The sequence below is a fragment of the Scyliorhinus torazame genome, chromosome 3, assembly GCF_047496885.1.
Source record: "Scyliorhinus torazame isolate Kashiwa2021f chromosome 3, sScyTor2.1, whole genome shotgun sequence".
NCBI lineage: Eukaryota > Metazoa > Chordata > Chondrichthyes > Carcharhiniformes > Scyliorhinidae > Scyliorhinus > Scyliorhinus torazame.
Window position 1 is genome coordinate 135,630,142 of NC_092709.1, and position 21,010 is coordinate 135,651,151.

General features: G+C 48.7%; 1 protein-coding gene across 1 annotated transcript in view; it reads right to left on the reverse strand.

The window, feature by feature from the left end:
• Positions 1-761: 761 nt before the first annotated feature.
• Positions 762-21,010, reverse strand: part of prkg2 (protein kinase cGMP-dependent 2) — a 187,100-nt gene continuing 166,851 nt past the window's right edge. The window contains exons 19-21 of the mRNA XM_072496242.1: positions 15,682-15,744; positions 10,527-10,593; positions 762-4,186 (exon numbers count right to left, since the gene is read on the reverse strand). Of these exons, the coding sequence (XP_072352343.1) occupies positions 4,091-4,186; positions 10,527-10,593; positions 15,682-15,744 (226 nt within the window). The 3' untranslated portion in view covers positions 762-4,090. The remainder of the gene's footprint in view (positions 4,187-10,526; positions 10,594-15,681; positions 15,745-21,010) is intronic.

A 21,010-nucleotide genomic window follows, 5' to 3' on the forward strand; every position in this document is an offset into this window, starting at 1 on the left:
CAGAGTCAAGTCAGTTTATTCAAGGGCTTGTGGTTTATGCTCAGAGGTGTTGTAAACCACAGTCTAGATGAGAGAACCTTGTGGAAAAGCACATTCAAGGACCCTCACACCACCCATGTCAACCTATGTCGGCCCCACTGGCCCTCATACCCTTCATACTAACCTCCGACACTTTGATGCCCATTCTCCCAATATAGTCCCGACGCCGGAGTGAAAACCGGAGTGTTTCACTCAGGCGTCGGAGGCCGCTCCCAGCCCCCTATTCTCCTGCCCCCGGTGGGCTAGTAGCATAAAAGCGGCGCTGCGTAAATGACATCAACCGCGCATGCGCGGGTTGGCCGGCGCTAACCCGTGCATGCGTGGTTGCCGTCCTCCCCGAGGCCGCCCGCAAGAAGATGTCGGATGGATCTTGCGGGGCGGCGGAGGAAAGGAGGTCCTCCTTCAGAGAGGCCGGCCCGCCGATCGGTGGGCACCGAATGCGGCCAGACCCCATCTGAGGCCGCCCCCGGTACATTAATCCCCCTCCCCCCCCCACAGGCCGCCCCCCCAGCGTTCCCGCTCTGTTCCCGCCTGCAGCGACCAGGTGTGGCCGGCGCCGGCGGGAAGCCGTCGTGTTGGGCAGGCCGCTCGGACCATCCGGGCCGGAGTATCGCCGCTCGCTCGTTACAAACGGTGAGCGGCGATTCTCCCAGCAGCCAGCCGTGATTCTCGCCGCGCCGGTCTGGGGGGGGGGGGGGGGGGGGGGGGGGGGGGGGGCGGAGAATCGTGTGCGGGTGCCGGGGCGGGACTCGCGCAGCGCCCCAGCGATTCTCCCACCCGGCATGGGGGGGGGGGGAGAGAATTCCGCCCATAGACTTTGTACAGAAGCAGCGAACCTGATAAGCATGTATGAAAAATCTTTTTTTTTAAATGATGGTTCCTTCATAGAAAATTATTTTGCTATAGCCCTTAAAGTGTCAGTCATCAAGGTTCTTTAAAGTATCAATAAAGTAACTACTAACACTATGACCACCTCAAAACTCCGAATGTGGGGGTTGGGCCCTTCACCAGTTATCACTCTCCCCCAAACGAAAATTCAGTATTTGCAGGCACTTTTTCCCGAGGCAGGCAAGCTAAGTCAGGAAATTTTCTGACTCCCATTACCTGGCTCGAAGATTAAAGTTCATCCCATAGTTTCCAGTCTGCTTAAAGGGGCAGATTCAAATGGTTATTATATTAGTCTCTGGAGTAATCCAGATTTTTGTAATTCTTTTTCATTTTCTGGGAACCTAGCATACTGACTCTGGGTAGAAAAGCATATCATGTATTGTGCTTAATTGGGTAATCAGTGAGAAAGAATGCTGTTTAGGTCACTTTAAAAACAATAACTAATCCTTTGCTCTTTAGTTAACCTTGGAGAGCAATTAAAGTTGGAACGCAAAACAAAACGGAAATTAACATACTTCTGGCCAAGATACAAATGAGCTATTTTTATACTCAGTACATCTGAACTGAGGTCAATTTGCTATGTCCTTCAGCACTGGCCAAGTAGTACACAGCCTAGGTTAAAACACAAACTAAATGCCTCCATGTCAGATCAGTTTGTCTCCATTAGCATCTGCCGAAGGCTTTAATTACCATGTCAATACAATAATCCGTTCACAGTCACTGATGTTTACAATTGCTGCACATGCTCCAAAAATCCATGGACCACGGTTTCTGTGACTCTCCCATTGCTGGTGTCACTGAGGTTGCGGCATCAGAGGAAAGATACTTCATATTGTTAGGGCCAATGGATACCTGCACATTCACAGCAGCCACCAGCCCCATGCAGTGAGAAACTCCGGTATGTGTCCAACATCAGGGCAGGGAGGATCAGGTATAATGCTGTTCTTGTCAACTTGGATCGAGTATGTCTCTTTTGTGGGGACCATGACATAGATTCAATTTGAATTGGTTTTTGGAGCAAGCAATGAGATACAATGAGGGCTTGCCCTGTCCACTCTGTGCATTGGCTTTGTAACTCTCAGAAAGGGAAAATATTTTAAAAATACATATCCTGGTGTGCTATTCCACAAGATTTCAGCCAACTCTCCTTTGGCCCCTTTGTGTAAAGGCAGGCACAAATCTTTAAAATATATTTTTCTCTTTCTTTGGGTACCCAGACAGTTTGACCTGGACATGGACTGCATCCTAAGAAAAGACCAGTAAAACTTGGAAATGGCTGGTACTGGTCCGAACCGGAGTTCCATTTTAAGGTATACTCGACCAGTTTGAACCAGTTATTTCCCAAGTTTCCCTGTTTTTTCCTTCTGATGCCACTGCCTTCACACTTCAGTTCATCATGAGGCTACTATCATGTCTCTCCATGTATCGGCCTCAAAGGGAAGTAGAATATCCCATCAAAGCGAATGCTTCTCCGTCCAGAATCATTTGATGCTTTTGGCCTTATAAGAGGTGCACAGTGGTTTGTGGTGAATGTATTCACCTAATGCATGTATGATACTGTAACCTATGACCTATGACCTGGAAGTGGTGATACGAGCTGCTTCCAGGTATTGCACTGTAACCCCGGTGGGCTCCGCCTCTGGCTCCACCCTCACCGGGGCCATATATAGGCCGGCCGTCTGTAGGCGGCATTCATCTGTACAACCGACTCTGGCTAGGCAAGTTCATGATTAATAAAGCCTAATGTTCACTCGCTCTCTCTGCCTCTCGGTGAATTGAAGGTATATCATGGTTCTACCCAGTTACAAAGCTGACTGGGAACCTCTGGAATTGGTGTGAACCTGGCTTAACTGGATCTCTTTTCTAGTGGGTTCCCCTTGAACTCCGAACTCCCAGTGAAGTCATGACTTAAAAGGTTTAAGGGTAATTCATTATTCACTTGTAAATGCTTGCTGAACACTGTAAAGAGACAGTACAGAAGCTTTGGTCACATAATAAAGACTTCTTGACTATTGAGGTTATAGCCAAGTCTTTTGAATAAATTGGGCAACTTAGAATTGGTGAATTTTGTTTGCACATTTTATTTGAAATTTAATTGAAATTGCTGTACTTATGAAGATTGATCAATTGATCCTAAAGTAATGCTTTAATTCTAATAAAGGAAAGTGCTCAGAGAAGAAAACGTTAGGTCATTTTTAGAAATGTATGGGGCAATGTTAGAAGCATAGGAACAGAAATGTTATGAATGTTTAGCAAGAAGTAAAAATCTTTGTGTAACGTGTGCAAATACAGCTGGTTAGATTGTATATAAGTTAGTAGAAGATAAAAATAAGTACTTGTCGGATAAATGCAAGGTATTAGGAAACAATGTCTAAAGTCAGGCACAATGTTATAGCACCCCTCTTGCCGCAAATGTACCCTGGAGGTCAAATCAGAAACATGCTTACAGAATCAGATAGGTCTTCAAACAAAGACAAAGCTGCTGCCTGATCAAGGACATGACAAAACCATAGAATCCCCACAGTGCAGAAGGAGGCCATTCAGCCCATCAAGTCTGCACCGACCCTCAGAAAGAGCACCCCATCCAGGTCCCCCCCATCCCCGTAACCCAATAACCCCATCTAACCTTTTGGACACGAAGGGACAATTTAGCACGGCCAATCCACCTAACCTGCACATCTTTGGTCTTTGATAGCTTGGAAATTTAGGCATGCGTAAACCAGGAAGAAACATTGCATACAAATGCTACTACCGACTGCACCTGTACAGCTGTTCACTCTGGCTGTTCAGCATTTGCATATGAGCAGCCGATCCACATGGCGAAACCATTTTGGCACAACTTGAAGAAGTATTTGCACAAGGCGCATGTTGACTTAATGGGTTTCAGCAGCTTTTTAAAGAGAAAATGTTTTGCCAGTTAAGATAATACCAGAATAATGTTTATATTGATTTCTTAAATAAACTTTTTGAAGTTAATTCCTTTCTTCTTGACAACGTTCAGTGTTTACATTATTCACAGATGCTCGTGCAGGTTGATTGATAACAACGCCACACGTTAGAAGATGCATATCATGGGAAATTGTCCAGGTTCCTTTATGAACATTGAGTAAGAGTCACAGCTGCTGTCTTTTTATCCCCAATCAGTAGGGAACTTGGCATAGATCTAAAAATCCTTGTCCCAGCCTGAAAATTCATCTGGGGGAATATCCTTATCAGGGGGATACGTGTCAAAGTATCTACAATCGGTAGGACCTGTAAGCTTGGGAAACAAAAAAGAAAAAACTGTTACTCAGCACTTAATTGTCGCCAACCCCCCACCCCCCAAAAAAAGCTTTTAAATAATTATGTTAGTTATGATTGGCTCTCATTAGTAACTAAAAAAAATGTTAGGTTTGGTCCTTTTGGTCCATAGGTTCTTTCTATTTGTACATAAAATCTCCCATTGTGACTTCAACAATTGTCGAGCTTATGCCTTCAACAAAAATACTGGTCTCTTGCTTAATTCATTTAAAGATAGACAAGAGGAAAAAAAAAATTGCAACATGGAAGCACGCTATTTCACTCAATTTGTCAGCGCTGGTGTTTATGCTCCGCAACCCTCATCCTATTCAACTTCATCAAACTCATCACCATATGCTTTTTCATTTTCCCCTCTGCTAATCTAGCGTCCTTTTCAATGCATCACAGTTACACCCCGGGCCTAGTTTTTATGGGATGGCAGGAGGAGATAGCGAATTGCTCACCCCACCGTTGGAAAAGTCAGTCATGAACCCGCCAACTTTATGAGAGACCATGGGCGGGATTCTCCGACCCCCCCGCCGGGTAGGATAATCGCCGGGGGTCGGCGTGAACACCGCCCCCGCCGGCCGCTGAATTCTCCGGCCCTCCAAAAGTCAGCGAGGCGTGAGTCGCACCGCCTGCCCCAGAGAATAGTGGGGCCGGCGCAGCTCAATGGGCCCCGGGGCTGCCCGAAGTCTCTGCCCGCGATGGGCCGAAGTCCCGCTTGTTTTTTGCCGGTCCCGCTGGCGTGGATCAGACTAGGTCCCTTACCGGCGGGAACTGGCGGCGTGGGCGGGCTCCGGGGTCCTGGGGGGGCGTGGGGTGATCTGGCCCCGGGGGGGTGCCCCCACGGTGGCCTGGCCCACGATCGGGGCCCACCGATCGGCAGGCGGGCCTGTGCCGCGGGGCACTCTTTTACTACGCGTCGGCCGTGTCAGCCTCCATGATGGCCGACGCGTAGGTGACACCGCACCCGGCGCATACGCGGGGATGACATCAGCAGCTGCTGACACACCCGCGCATGCGCGGACTCTCGACGGCCGGCGGGGTCCCTTCAGCCCCGGCTGGTGTGGCGCCAAAGGCCTTCCTCGCTGGCCGGCGCGGCGCAAACCACTCCGGCGCCGGCCTAGCCCCTGAAGGTGCGGAGGATTCCGCACCTTTGCGGCGGGCCGACGCCGGAGTGGTTCACGCCACTCTGTCCCGCCGGGACCCTCCGCCCCGCCGGGTACGGGAGAATCCTGCCCCATTTTGCAGCATCAAACCCTGCGGGCAGCCTTACCATGTTGAGGGTCAGATTTCCGCCCCTCAGTGGAAAAAAGTCCCTGGGCGGGATTCCCCGTCAGCCGACGCCGGAATCGGGATTTGCTCTTGGGAGGAGAATCGGTTCCACACTGAAATTGTGGCGGGCGCCAATTTCATGCCAAATCGCAATTCTCCGTCACCGCAACAGCAGCATCAATGCGTTCCACTTCGCACACAGTAAACACTGTTGGTATATCATTAGCGGGCCTGACCCATATTCTCCGGGGCCTCCGCGATTCTCCACCTCCACTGGGGCGAATTCCCAATGGCGAGGTTCACTTGTGCTTTTAAAAATCGTGAACCAGGCGTTGTGGCTGATGAGGGAGAGAGAGGAAGTAGGACACGGAGAGGCGTGACCGTGGACCGCCGGGTCAGACACTGACCGGGCTGGCTGGGATGGTGACGGGGAATGGGTGTGTGGCCGGGGGTTTTCCCTCAAGGGTCTGGGGCAGTGCCCAGGCACGGACCGCCATTGCTGCGGTCTTCAAGTTAGCCATCTTGCTGCGTACCCCACTGTCTATGCACCTTGGCCTGTGGTTCTGCAGAGTGACACTGACTATATGGGTGCCCCCAGCCCCGCACTCCAGCCCCCTCCCTCCACCCCCACCAGCCCCGCATCCTAGCCCCCACTCTCCCACATCCTGCATTCCACCCTCCACACCTACCACCCCCGCACCCACCCTCCACTCCACCATCCCCGCACCCCACCCTTCACCCCCCACCCCCGTAACCCACCCTCCGCCATTCCCCCGCCCCCCCCACAACCGGTTGCCACCCGCCAGCGGAGCATCAGGCAGCCCACCAAGAGCAATGCTCACTGACGCCCCTATGGGGGCACCGGACAGGTGAAGCAGAGCGATCCGCTGGCAAAAGCAGCACCAGCCGACGGCACTCCTGGCAGCAGGGTTGGGCGCCGACAGAGCTAGGGGTGCGGGAATGGGGGTAACGTGCATGAGCAGGTTCCGCAGTGCCAACCGGGGCACCATGAAGCCCGTTGGACCTGGTTGGGCACAGGGGTACGCACCATGTTAACACGTCAGCCTTTCACCCCCTGCAGACAACAGATATTGGAATACTACCAGCAATGTTGGCCTTCCTCCTAGTTTCCGCAGCCTTGAGGGATTCCCTGCAGCTGTATGAGTTGTTCGAGGAGAAGGAAGCTGCAGCAGTGGAGCGTGCAGCAGTGGAAAAGGAGGCAGCCGCTGAGGATGGAGATCCGGCCGCCCAGCAAGCCGAGGAGGAGGAGGTGCCGCATGGGGCCTCATGTGTACTGGAAGCACCTGATATTCAAGGACCTGCCAGACTGGGCATGCCTTCGAAGACTCTGGCTGAGCATGGAGACAGAGTGACCTATCTGCCAGATCATGGCACATCTGGCACTGCCGGGGAAGGAGGAGGGCACCCGCCTCCGGTGGCCGTCAAGGTGACGGCCTCGCTTAGTTTTTACCGCCATGGGCTCCTTCTGAGTGGGGACCTGTACGGGATCTCACAGTTCTCGGTTCATCTGTGCCATCACGGAGGCCCTAGATGCCCAGTCGGCACAATATATCCATTTCAATGTGGACCGAGCCCACCAGGATGCCCGGGCAGTGGGGATCGCTACCATCACTGACATGCCCTGGGTCCAGGGGCTAATTGACAGGATGCATGTGGTCCTACGAGCACATGCATATGACAGGCCGCTCCACAAAAACCCAAAGGAGTTCTACTTGATGAACGTGCAGCTGATACGTGACCATCAGCTGCGCATCATGCACGTCTGCTCCCGATAACCGGGCACACTCGACGATTCCCAGCCTCTTTGAGACGCATTCCCCCCCTTCCTAACCCCCCTGACGGGGTTGGCTCCTGGGTGACAGGGGTTATCCACTGCAGTCGTGGTTAGACCGCTACAACGACACCCATGCAGCGACCAGGGGTGTGATCAAGCGATGCTTCGGCATCCTGAAGTTGCGGTTCAGGTGCCTGGATCGCTCGGGAGGAGCCCTCCAGCATGGCGCTGAGAGGGTCGCCCACATCGTGGTGGCCTGCTGCGTCCTCCACAACATCGTGCAGCTGAGGGGCGACATGCTGGAGGAGGAGGATGAATGGCAGGCCTCTTCTGATGATGAGGATGTGGGGGAGGGCGAGGATGGGCACGATACAGGGACCAGGCAGGCATGGGAGTCCGCACAACGTGTGCGCCAGGGCCAATGTGCACGGGACGCTCTGATCGCTTCCAGGTTCACCGACTAGGACGGGGGACTGACCAGGGGCATGGGCAACACATCTCCCACCGCCTGCAACCCCCTCCATTAAACATACCTGCCGGGCTAAGGGGGTGTGGGACCAGGGTTAGCAGTAATAGCGGGTATGGTCCACGGGATGGAGGATGATGACAACCCGCTCTGCGGTGAGCTCTGGTGCTCCGCATCATTTAACAATGTCTGACACCTGCCCACGGTAGTACTTCCACCGTCCACCTGGGTGATCCCTGCAGGCAAGCTGGCCATTCCATCACACGGTGCCGTCAAATCCCTGGGGTGGTGGAGGTGGGGAAGATCGTAGGGGGAAGATGGGGAACCCAGATCACCCACAATGTCCGCCCATTTGCATCCCTCCCCGCGCTCCTTTTCTGGCCAGCCCAGACCAGCCCTTCACTCACACCCATCTGACAGAGCACCGAGTAAGGTTGTAACAGTGATAACAGGTGTTTAATGCGAACAAATATATACATACGCGTGCCCTAGCCCCTATCGCTATACCCCATGCCAATCTGATTGGCTGGCAGCTCCTGTAGTCAAACAGCACCAGACTGCAATAGTGGGCACTGCTGAGACTGCAGGCAGGACCATGGAAATCGTTGCGAGATCCCAAACTAAGGCAAGTCTGGGATTTTTGGGAAGAGACAACCTATTTGTGTGTGTGTGTGTGTGTGGGGGGGGGGGGGGGGGGGGGGGGCTGAAGGCTAGGCAGAGTGGTACAAAGTGAGAGGCTATCTTGTGTGCAGCAGAAGCAGAGGTTCTCCTGCTGCACACAAGAAACCCGCCCCCTCCCGAAAGGAGTGTAACCCCCTTCCCGCTTTTTCACCTCAGATGGTTAAAAAAAAGAACTTCCCACTCCTACCCGTCGACCCATGCCAGCCAAAGTGTGGCATGGGCAGCATAATATTCGGGTCAATTGGTTGTTAACAAGCTCAATTTTCCATGAATGACATTTTTTAAATTGGCAGACGGGCTGTGAATTTTGGCACTGTCTGTTTAGTGCATTATGGGAAATCAACGCCTTGACATCGGGTTCATGGTCCGATGTCATCATGCCAAATTTTTCACACGCAGTCCCAATTTGCAAATGTAAAATCCCGGTCTATATATTTACGAGTTCCACATTTCAACCACTCTCACAGTGAACAAGCTTCTCTTGAAATATTTACTGGATTTATTATATTTATTATAACTACCTTATATTTATAATTATTTTTGGACATCCCCACAAGCTTTCTCAATTCCCTATCATAATTTAGAATTAAACCACTTCGTCATTTTAATGATCTCTGGTCGGAAACTGGAGCAAAATGCCCTTTATATTTAGTATATGTAAGTTATAACCTCTCAGTTCTGATATTATTCTTGCAAATCTTTTATCACAGTACAGTAACCTAATTTCCAAAATATTCCCTTCATCGATCACTTTTTCTAGTGCGGTTTACATCATTAAGAAATCATTGTACAATTAAAGGTTTAAATTGTTTTCCGTAAATTTAATTATTCATTACCTGGTTGCTTGTTTTGGAAAGTATGCGTGGAGACATTAGTGTTTAGAATGAGCAGTTTTATACTTTGGTTTCCAAAGCCCTGATTCGAAATTGGCCAAATCAACTTGTGATGAACGGTTATTGTATTACTGTACCCTTATCATCATGTAAGGTGATGTCCCCTTTTAGGCCGGGCTTGGAACCCTGGGGGACTCCGCCTCTGGCTCCGCCCACCTGGGAGTCGTATATAAGGGGCTGCTTTGCAGGTAGCACCAGGCTAGTTCTTAGCTTATTAAAGCCTTCTTTACCGTTTTACTCTCTAGCGTCGTTATTGAGGGTACTACACAACTTAATGATCTCAAAATGGGGTTAGTAGACTGGACGTCCTGTGAAGGCTAACGCACTGGCCATCCCTCACTCCATTTTCATTCCCACACAATGACTTCCTGTGGGTGGGAGAACATCCAAGCCACTTTATATTGTGTCAGTCTGGACTCAACACGTTGCAGTGATTCATCTGTTCGTCGGTCTACAGCTCACAAACGGCACAAAAATGATGCCCGAACAATTTCAATACAGAAATGGGAATGTGACTTTTGTGCACTCAATGGTCAACAGCCCAAAGGTTCAATCCAATCCTCCAGTATCGGGTAATGCTGTTGGTGGTATGTTGGTGGTATGGTGGAAAAGCTAGGGGCTTTTCACAGTAACTTCACTAAAGCCTACTTGTGACAATAAGCGATTATTATTATTCTTATTATTACGTTTGTCAGGGACAGAATAGGTCACCTACTGCTGTGTTCCATCAACACACATTTACCCCGACCCAATAAATGACCCCCTTCCCCTTCAGTCCAGGTTTTCTACCATCTAAACATGCATTACAGCTTCCCTGAATGCGATTGCTAATTTCACTAAAATAAGTAGTGCCAGCTTTTCACTTCTGCTCTGGTGGTGAGGAAATCTACAATATTTGTGTTTATCGACGTCAATGGAATTAGAAAACTCACCCTACCATTTTTGTGTTACCTGCCTAAACTGTTGCAGATTCGAACGCTCATCCTGTCACAAGGGGTAACTATTGTTTGTAACATTAGGAAAATTGTTCTTTACTTTTCCTGCCAAAATGATATTGGGTAGGAATAGGTGGACAGGCAGTTCTTCGCTGAGCTAGTTACTCCCAATTGAACACCATTTATTTTGAAGGAACAATGTAACAGAGAACAATAACCTGCAAAATCATGACTTCTTATGTCAGAAGTAAAATATTAATTTGCACAAATACCTCTCTTTTTAACGGTGATGATAATGTTCTAGCTTTCAATCCTTCCCAGTTAAAACCACTGAACCATCTGCGATGGAGGAAAATGAAATATATTATTTGAATACAACCTTTATTTAATAAATCTAAACAATTTTAAAAAATTATATTCAAACTTACATTTTTGAGCTAAACTGTGTAACTTTCATGTTCCACCAACACACATAAATATACTAAATTTATAAAAATAGTTCCAAATATTTTGGTGTAATTTTTTTATTTGTTCATGGGATGCGAGTGCGACTGGATAGACCAGCATTTGTTGCCCATCCCTAATTGCCCTTGAGAAAGTGGTGTTGATCCGACTTCTAGAACCACTGGCGTCCACGTTGTGCAGGTACATCCACATTGCTGTTAGGAAGGAAAGTCCAGGGGCGAGATTCTCCGACCCCCCGCCGGGTCGGAGAATCGCCGGGGGCTGGCATGAATCCCGCCCCCGCCGGTTGCCGAAGTCTCCGGCACCAGAGATTCGGCGAGGGCGGGAATTGCGCCGGTTGGCGGGCCCCCCCGCTCGATTCTCCGGCCCGGATGGGCCGAAGTCCCGCCGCTAAAATGCCTGTCCCGCCGGCGTAAATTAAACCACCTACCTTACTGGCGGGACAAGGCGGCGCGGGCGGGCTCCGGGGTCCTGGGGGGGGGGGGGGCGGCGCTGGGCGATCTGGCCCCAGGGGGTGCCCCCATGGTGGCCTGGCCCGCGATAGGGGCCCACCGATCCGCGGGCGGGCCTGTGCCGTGGGGGCACTCTTTCCCTTCCGCCTCCACCATGGTCTCCACCATGGCGGAGGCAGAAGAGACTCCCTCCACTGCGCATGCGTGGGAAGCTGTCAGCGGCCGCTGACGCTCCCGTGCATGCGTCGTCCGGAGATGTCATTTCCGTGCCAGCTGGCGGGGCACCAAAGGCCTTTTCCGCCAGCTGGCGGGGCAGAAATCCCTCCGGCGTCGGCCTAGCCCCTCAATGTTGGGGCACGGCCCCCAAAGATGCGGAGCATTCCGCACCTTTGGGGCGGCGCGATGCCCGTCTGATTCGCGCCGTTTTGGGCGCCAGTCGGCGGACATCGCGCCGTTTCCGGAGAGTATTCCATCACGCTCTTGACTGTACTTTGTACATGATGGACATGCTTTAGTGTGTCAGGAGGTGAGTTCTGCGTTGTAGAATTCCCAGCCGCTGACCTGCTTTTGTTAACTACAGTGTTTATATGACTGGTCCACTTAATCTTCTGGTCAATGGTGACCCCCCCCACCCGCCGGATATTGATGGTGGGGGATTCAGCGATGGTAATGCCATTGAGTGCCAAGGGAAGGTAGTTAAATTCTTTCTTGCTGATGGTCATTGCTTGGTACTTGCGTGGTATGATTGTTACTTGCCACTTGTCAGGACAAGTCTTAATGTTCAAATTTTGCAGAATGTGGGTACAGATTCCGTCAGTATTTGAGGACTCACAATTGATACTAAACACTGCAATTATTTTTCTCAGGTTTAAATCATGATATCTGTTTTCTATTGCCTTAACTGTGCTATTATTTCTGGTTGAATTGAGTCCATCTGAATACAGTCAGATTCTTGATGGGCTAATCTTTTGAAATTGGTTTAAAATGATTGCTTTAGTTGAAGAAACCAGGGGATGTTCCTGCCCCCCCCCACCGCCCAAACAAGAAGTCCCGTTAGCATTGATTGGTGCAAGTCCTGAGAAATGGGGACCTGGTGGCTTGCACTCTGAGCAGGGGACAAGGGGGTGAGTACCCTCCCTACACTTGTCTTCAGGGTGCCCAGGGTGTCTTCTGGGGAGGTCGGAATCAGAGAAGATTGGGCTGGGCTGGAGGGGCTCAGGTCGGGGGTCTTTCCTGGGATAGGGGTTATTTGGCTGGTCTTCCCATCTGTAGCTTTTAAAATCTTTAAACTGTCTTTCAGTTTGTCAAGATCAAATGTCTGTGAGATGAAGGTAAACGTCTTCCCAATAATGTGGTGGAAATCTGTGAAGTGCTTTTATCACAGACAAAAAATTGCTCTGGAAGTCCAAAAGCTTTGAGCTGCATTGCTTACATTCAATTTCACGACCATTGCTTTTAAAAAGTCTCTTGATTGTCAGGGCGAGGAATTTCGAAGGCCTACCCTTATTTACTTATATAAGTCTACAGGGGGTCGGGGGTTGATTTCTCCAAGCCTCCGTGGGTCCGATGCCTTCCCACGATTCTCCGCAGACTGGAGATTCGCCACCAGTGGCGCGCGTACAGTCGATGCGGCGCCGGTCGGGGCGATTGAAAGAGGCCTCTGGGGCGATTCTCCGCTGGCAACTGGCTCAGTTCCCGCCGGCGTGGTTCATTCATGGTGCCACCTGGTGGGCACTCGGAGTGGCAGCAGCGGACACAGTCTGTGGCCTCCCTGGTGGGGGTGGGGTGATCCGTCACCGGGGGGGGGGGGGGGGGGGGCCCTCCACCAGGGTCAGGCTCGCGATCGGGGGCCACCGATCGATGGGCGCACGAGCGGGAGAGGGGCCTATTTTTTGGGGGCCAGCCCGCTGTGTGGGTCTGCCATGTTGCGCAGACCCGCGGCCGCAGGCGGCCGCTGCGCGCATGCACAGACCCGCAGCCGGAAGTGCAGGGCCCTATATCGGCAGCCGGAGCTGAGAGGACTACTCTGGGGCCTAGCAAAGCCCCTTTCAAAATGGAGAATCACTCTGGACTTTCTAGAAAAAGTCCAGAGTGATTTGCGCCCGTTTTACCACGGGTGTGGGGACATTGCTCCATTATTAGAGAATTCTGCCCATTAACTCTGAAGTGCTTCCTTATGAGGTTCTTTCGAACCACAGTTTTGTTTAATAGGGCTATCTCTTTGTTCTGAAGAGCTTCCTGGAGTGCAGCCCCTGCACCTGGACTCTTTAGGAGATTTTTCAGAACAAAGGTGGGGGGGGGGCATTGAAACAATATTCTGAAATCGGGGCGCCCTTTAAAATGGTGCCGCGATCTCAGAAGCAGGACCTGTCAGTGAGATTAGGCCCTGTCCCTCTCAGGTCCAGTGAAATCCCTGATCCTCATGAAAAAATGTCAATGTGCCATTGAATGGCATGTCAGCTTCGCTCTTAGCGCCAGAGGGAATGGGTCCTGAGCGCACTTAGTCTGAAAACGGGAGAATTGCGACCCATGGCTGCTACTGGCAATTACATTTTATTTTCTTGATGTAAAATAAATTGCAGATGTAATAGAAACCATGAAAATAATTCAGTTTACCACACTGGGTGGAGCAAAATTTGTTTCCTTTCGGAACATGTATTGCTTTATAAGATACTCAGTAATAATTTAACTGTCCATGTATTCTGTTGCTTACTCCTGCACAAAACAAAGAAGATGAATTTGTGAATGCATAGATCTATGGGGTCATAGATCTTTTCATAACGGCACCATGTTTTCCAGAAAAAACTATTTTCAATGCAGCATGCTGTTCAGCTGTCTGAATACACAAGTGACAGAGCCACTATAGTAGTTGTCAGCAAAGCACCACATGGAGGCCCTTCATGTTATGGTTCAATATTGACATAAATCACTTCGGGATACTCACAGCAATAACATGACTGGTGAATCCCAGCCAATTTATACATCACTCCTCACAGCCCGGGGTACTTCAAAAAGGAAATTGTATTGATACAAAAAGCAATCTGTACCTCTTTAGTGTTTAAGCAAAAAGAAATTCCACCTCGTTTTTGATGTAATTATTTATCTCCCTGTCAACTTAATTGTGTCTGTACACCAGAGACCAGTCCACAAAATGAATGGGAAATAAATGGAACTAACCTTTTGGGCCTGTTAAAATCAATATATCTGCTGGCAACAGATCTATTATATTGCTCAATAAACATGCATTTCTTTCAGCTTGCGTTAGTTACCGCCAAGGTGATTCGTCATTCTCTCTCGCACTGTCCAAACTCTAGCTTCTACTATTTTATTGAATTACTTCTCTTTAGGAAGCTAATGCCTTTGGTTTAATATCCTCCATCCTTCAGTGAAAATTCATGAAGAAATATGAATGTGATCACAAGAAAGGGGCTATCGAAATGATTCTTATAAGTTCTGTGCCTTTGTTGGAATTGATTCATTATTTCAAAATAAAAATGGAAAGATCAATGAAGGGGAAAAAAATGCCAAAAGTGACATCTGGGCATTGCTTATTTAACTGCCCAACTTTCAATCGAAAATATAAAAAGTTAGCTGTCCAAAATGCAAGTACATAAATACTTCACATCACACACAATGATGCAATTGCTCTCAGCACTCATACAATAACTCTCAGTTTAGGTCAGAGACTTATCTTCACTTGGATTGGCTTCTTTGTTTGTGGTAGAAGGGGCACATCCAATTTCCAATTATGTGAACTATATTGCATTCATACCCATCTTGGAACTGGCCATGGATTTTTTTTAAATAATATTTTTCTGAGTTGTTCACTAAACCGTCAATTTTCAGAGATGTTAAAACTTTAAAATCCTCTGAACCTAACACCAAGCTGTCTCTAAAGCACTGACTTCCAGTTATAATTGAGGTGAGACAAGTGGTAGCCAGTCAACCAACGCCCACAGGTTGACAACTTCAATATTTTAATGAGCCTGCAGTCTCTGATTTAACTTGTTCTATGACGGCAGGCTGGTCTCTCAGGTCTCCAAGAACTCAGCTGAAGAGAATAACTATGCCGAGAAGGTCAGTGCTTTTGACCCTCCACAAGCTCCTAACCCATCAAATTACCTCGATCGCCAATCGCCATACACTCCACACCTCACAGAGTCAGAGATTGGATCTTCTCCTTGGGTTGGGGAATCAGACCCCCTCCAGTGGGGTCAGGGATCTGGTTCCCCCTTCACAAGCCCACGTGGAGCAGCAGCAGGCACTTGCCCAGAGCTGCAGCCTCCACCAGAGTGCTCCCACTTGAGTGGAAACCAAACCTGTCAACCGGATAACCTCTAGGTAGGGAAGCTGTCAAAGCAAAACTACAGATGCTATGGAGTCAAAACTCCACAGTATGCAGGGACCTTCCAGGCTCCCTGTCAGAAGCCCTGGCGACACAACTTGTTCTGGTCAAGGTTCAACCCAAATGTCTTTAAAAGTTTGGTCAACGTGAGAGGATAAAAGTTACCTGTGCTTCTTTATATCATTTATTCCATTTTTCAGATTTCCTAGACGTTCAGTTGGGTTTTGTCTGCAGTAAAAGATAGCACAGAACAATAAATAATGTATTTTTTTCAAATTTTATCTCCCTCTATTTTTCCCACCACAGTCCCCTGGAATTGCTGTCTCGTGCTAAGCTATGGTTTCATAGGTCCTGCAGCTTTCCAGTACTAATTCTTTATGTGTGAGCATCGACAGTGAAGGTTGGCAGGATACTTGACAGTAGGGCCCACAGCCAAGCTCAATCATGTCCCCATTACCAAGCACCCTTGTTTCTTAGCAGATGCTTGTCAGAAACAGGAACCCTAGATCCTGTTTTTAAAAAATCACTTAAAATGGGCTTAACCCTCTGTTAAAACAGTAAACGGGGAAAGATCATAAAGGGTTGGTCCATTAATATAATTCCTGGCCTCGAGGTTGACATTTCCCTTTGACAGCCCAGGGGCCAGAGATTATTTTGGCATGCTACCATTAACTAGGGCAAAACTAGCTGTATGAGGATCTACAAATACACAGTATGCTATGCAATGCTATCGGTTATATTACTGAATCAGCAACAGAGAGCTCAAATTCCAAAACAGAAAACTAGAACAACGAATTTAATAAATCTAGTACATTGACGATTGGCACCATCAAACGTGTCAAAGAAAATCACCATGAAACATTTCAAATTGTCATAAAACAAGTGATTCACCAACACCCTACAGAGAAAGGGATGTGCCCCCAATCGCACACAAAGTAATTCACCCAATGAGTGGGATTTTACTGGTTCTGCAATGTGGCTTTGACAACAAGACTGGGTGTAAGGTTGGATTGGAGGGGGTTGAGTTTGCATTGAGTTCCTGCCTCAGGCCGATCTTGCTGGTTTAGCACACTGGGCTAAATCGCTGGCTTTTAAAGCAGACCAAGGCAGGCCAGCAGCACGGTTAAATTCCCGGACCAGCCTCCCTGAACAGGCACCAGAATGTGGCGACTCGGGGCTTTTCACAGTAACTTCATTTGAAGCCTACTTGTGACAATAAGCAATTTTCATGTTTCATGGAGGCAGGATCGAACAGATAAGGACTAACTGCTCAACAAAGGCAAGTAGCCCATTTGAATTTGCAAATGCCCACTTCGGGGCTGACTGGGGATGTTGCCGTGATCTCCCTGGAGATGAACTGAACCCCCACCGAGGCCAAAGTCCAGCAGATGCTTGGAGGCAACTTGCCAATTGTTGGCTGCAGGGCCCATGAGGCTTCCTTTACTACACCCTTACCAGAGCTGCAAGAATCAGCTGACCACAGCTGCAGATAAAATCCATCCTGTGGAGGAGTCTCCCTCCTGCAGTGGTGGCCTGGCACCTTTGGTCAACATTGCGAAAAGTTACCGATCAAGGTGTTAGGATTCATAACAAAGACATAAAAAACAGCATAAGTGTACTTTACCTGAATGCTTGTAGTATACAAAATGAGTTGATGGCGCAAATCATCGTGAATGACTATGATTTAGTGGCCATTACTGAAACATGGTTAAAAGATGGTCACGACTGGGAGTTAAATATCCAAGGGTATCAGAATATACGAAAGGCTAGAATGGACGGTAAGGGCGGTGGTGTAGCTTTGTTGTTTAAGGATGGCATCCGGGCAATAGTAAGGGATGATATTGGTACTATGGAGGACAAGGTTGAATCAATTTGGGTGGAAATCAGGAATAGTAAGGCGAAAAGGTCACTGATAGGAGTAGTCTATAGGCCACCAAATAGTAACAGGATGGTAGGGCAGGCAATAAGCAAAGAAATAACGGATGCATGTAGAAATGGTACAACGGTTATCATGGGAGATTTTAATCTGCATATCGATTGGTTTAACCAGGTTGGTAAAGGCAGTCTTGAGGAGGAGTTTATAGAATGTGCCCGGCATAATTTCCTGGAACAGTATGTAATGGAACCTACAAGGGAACAAGCGGTCCTGGATCTGGTCCTGTGTAATGAGGCAGGATTGATTAATGATCTCATAGTTCGGGATCCTCTTGGAAGGAGCGACCACAATATGGTGGAATTTAAAATACAGTTGGAGAATGACAAGGTAAAATCAAACACTAGTGTTTTGTGCTTAAACATAGGCGATTACAATGGGATGAGAGAAGAACTAGCTAAGGTAGACTGGGAGCAAAGACTTCATGGTGAAGCAGTTGAGGAACAGTGGAGAACCTTCCGAGCGATCTTTCACAGTGTTCAGAAAAGGTTCATACCGACAAAAAAGAAAGATGGTAGAAAGGGGAAAAATCGACCGTGGATATCTAAGGATATCTAAGGGAGAGTATCAAATTGAAGGAAAAAACATACAAAGTGGCAAAAATTAGTGGGAGACTAGAGGACTGGGAAGTCTTTAGGGGACAACAGAAAGCTACTAAAAAAGCCATAAAGAAGAGTAAGGTAGACTATGAAAGTAAACTGGCTCAGAACATAAAAGCAGATAGTAAAAGCTTCTACAAATATATAAGACAAAAAAGAGTGGCTAAGGTAAATATTGGTGCTTTGGAAGATGAGAAGGGAGATTTAATAATAGGAGACGGGGAAATGGCTGAGGAGCTGAACAGGTTTTTTGGGTCAGTCTTCACAGTGGAGGACACAAATAACATGCCAGTGACTGATGGAAATAAGGATATGATAGGTGAGGACCTTGAGATGATTGTAATCACTAAGGAGGCAGTATTGGGTAAGCTAATGGAGCTAAAGGTAGACAAGTCTCCTGGCCCTGATGGGATGCATCCCAGAGTGTTAAAAGAGATGGCTAGGGAAATTGTAAACGCACTAGTGATAATTTATCAAAATTCACTAGACAAAGGATTGGAAAGTAGCAAACGTGACACCACTGTTCAAAAAAGGAGGTTGGCAGAAAGCGGGTAATTACAGGCCGGTAAGCTTAACTTCGGTTGTAGGGAAAATGCTGGAATCTATCATTAAGGAGGAAATAGCGGGGCACCTGGAGGGAAATTGTCCCATTGAGCAGATGCAGCATGGGTTCACAAAGGGTAGGTCGTGTCTGACTAATTTGGTAGAGTTTTTTGAGGCCGTTACCAGTGCAGTAGATAATGGGGAGCCAATGGATGTGGTATATCTGGATTTCCAGAAAGCTTTTGACAAGGTGCCACACAAAAGGTTGCTGCATAAACTACCCTCAATGCCATGCATCTTTAAAGTGGTAGCATGGGTAGAGGATTGGTTAACTAACAGAAAGCAGAGAGTGGGGATAAATGGGTGTTTCTCTGGTTGGCAACCTGTAACTAGTGGGGTCCCTCAAGGATCAGTGTTGGGCCCGCAGTTGTTCACAATTTACATAGACGATTTGGAGTTGGGGACCAAGTGCAATGTGTCAAAGTTTGCAGACGACACTAAGATGAGTGGTAAAGCAAAAAGTGCAGGGGATACCGGAAGTCTGCAGAAGGATTTGGATAGGTTAGGTGAATGGGCTAGGGTCTGGCAGATGGAATTCAATGTTGCCAAGTGTGAGGCTATCCATTTTGGGAGGAATAACAGCAGAATGGATTATTATTTAAACGGTAAGATGTTAAAACATGCTGCTGTGCAGAGGGACCTGGGTGTGCTGGTGCACGAGTCGCAAAAAGTTGGTGTGCAGGTGCAACAGGTGATTAAGAAGCTAATTGAGTTTTGTCTTTCATTGCTAGAGGGATGGAGTTCAAGACTAGTGAGGTTATGCTGCAATTGTATAGGGTGTTGGTGAGGCCGCATCTGGAGTATTGCGTTCAGTTTTGGTCTCCTTACCTGAGAAAGGACATATTGGCACTGGAGGGAGTGCAGAGGAGATTCACTAGGTTGATCCCAGAGTTGAGGGGATTAGATTATGACGAGAGGTTGAGTAGACTGGGACTGTACTCATTGGGGTTTAGAAGGATGCGGGGGGATCTTATTGAGACATATAAAATTATGAAGGGAATAGATAGGATAGATGCGGGCAGGTTGTTTCCACTGGTCGGGGAAAGCAGAACTAGGGGGCATAGCCTCAAAATAAGGGGAGGTAGATTTAGGACGGAGTGTAGGAGGAACTTCTTCACCCAAAGGGTTGTGAATCTCTGGAATTCCTTGCCCAGTGAAGCAGTTGAGGCTCCTTCTTTAAACGTTTTTAAGAAAAAGATAGATGCCTTTCTAAAGAATAAAGGGATTCGGGGATATGGTGTACGGGCCGGAGAGTGGAGCTGAGTCCACAAAGATCAGCCATGATCTCATTAAATGGCGGAGCAGGCTCAAGGGGCCAGATGGCCTACTCCTGTTCCTAATTCTTATGTTCTTATTTATTTTAAAGAAATGGAACCCTTTTTCAGAGGACATTCAAGATGGAGTTACCCTCATGGTCCCTCTCCTACAGTGGCAGTGCCCATGACTACCCTTGAGGCTGCTGTCCCTCCAAAGCTGTAGACCTTCTTACTGGGGCTTCAACCAAAGGGACCCACCTTCAATTAGGCGTCAGATGCGCAATTGGCCAATTAGGAGGCTGCTTTCTGAAGATCGCCCTCGTGGCGCATGGTCATCAATTGTAGGGTTAGGACCAAGGAATGATCCTGACCAGCGATGATTTTTAAAGTGAATAAGATTCACCTCAACGACTTCAGGAAAGTTAAGGAATAGTCTCGTACATAAAGCAGATAACAATTTTAGGCTCCCTGCGGCCAGTAATAGTGACACTAGCCTGTTCCTTAAAGCCAAACTTTATAAATCACTTCATAAATATAAATTTACAGCACCATAATCAGATCACCTTTCATAGAATCTGACTTCAAAGATCACCGAAGCAATGTTTGCTGTCAAATGCCTGCTTACCAATTATGATTCTCTCTTTAAATGAAGTTACTTTATGGCAAATCCGAGGTAGGGGGCGGGATTCTCCGACCCTACGTGCCGGAATTGCGCCCAGCACGGGGGCGGAGAATAGCCGTGCACGCCGGAAATCTGGCGCGACGGCGCTTCCACAATTCTCCGCAGACACGCCAGTCCCGCACGCGCGGTCGACGCGGTGGTTTACATGTAGTACCACCCCGCGGGAGCAGGGACCCGCGGCTGCGGTGGCAGTCCTGATGGGGCGAGGGGAATCTGACTCCGGGGGGGCCTCAACGGTGGCCAGGCCCGCGATCGGGGGCCACCGATCGAACGCCCATCGCGATCTGGGAAGGACCTACCTTACTCCGCGTGGGCCAGTTGTGTAGCTCCGCCATGTCGGCGGCACCTGCACCGAGGTGGGCCGCCGTGCGCATGCGTGGCCAGGACAGCAGGGCCCCGCCGACAGCCAGAGCCGCGGGAC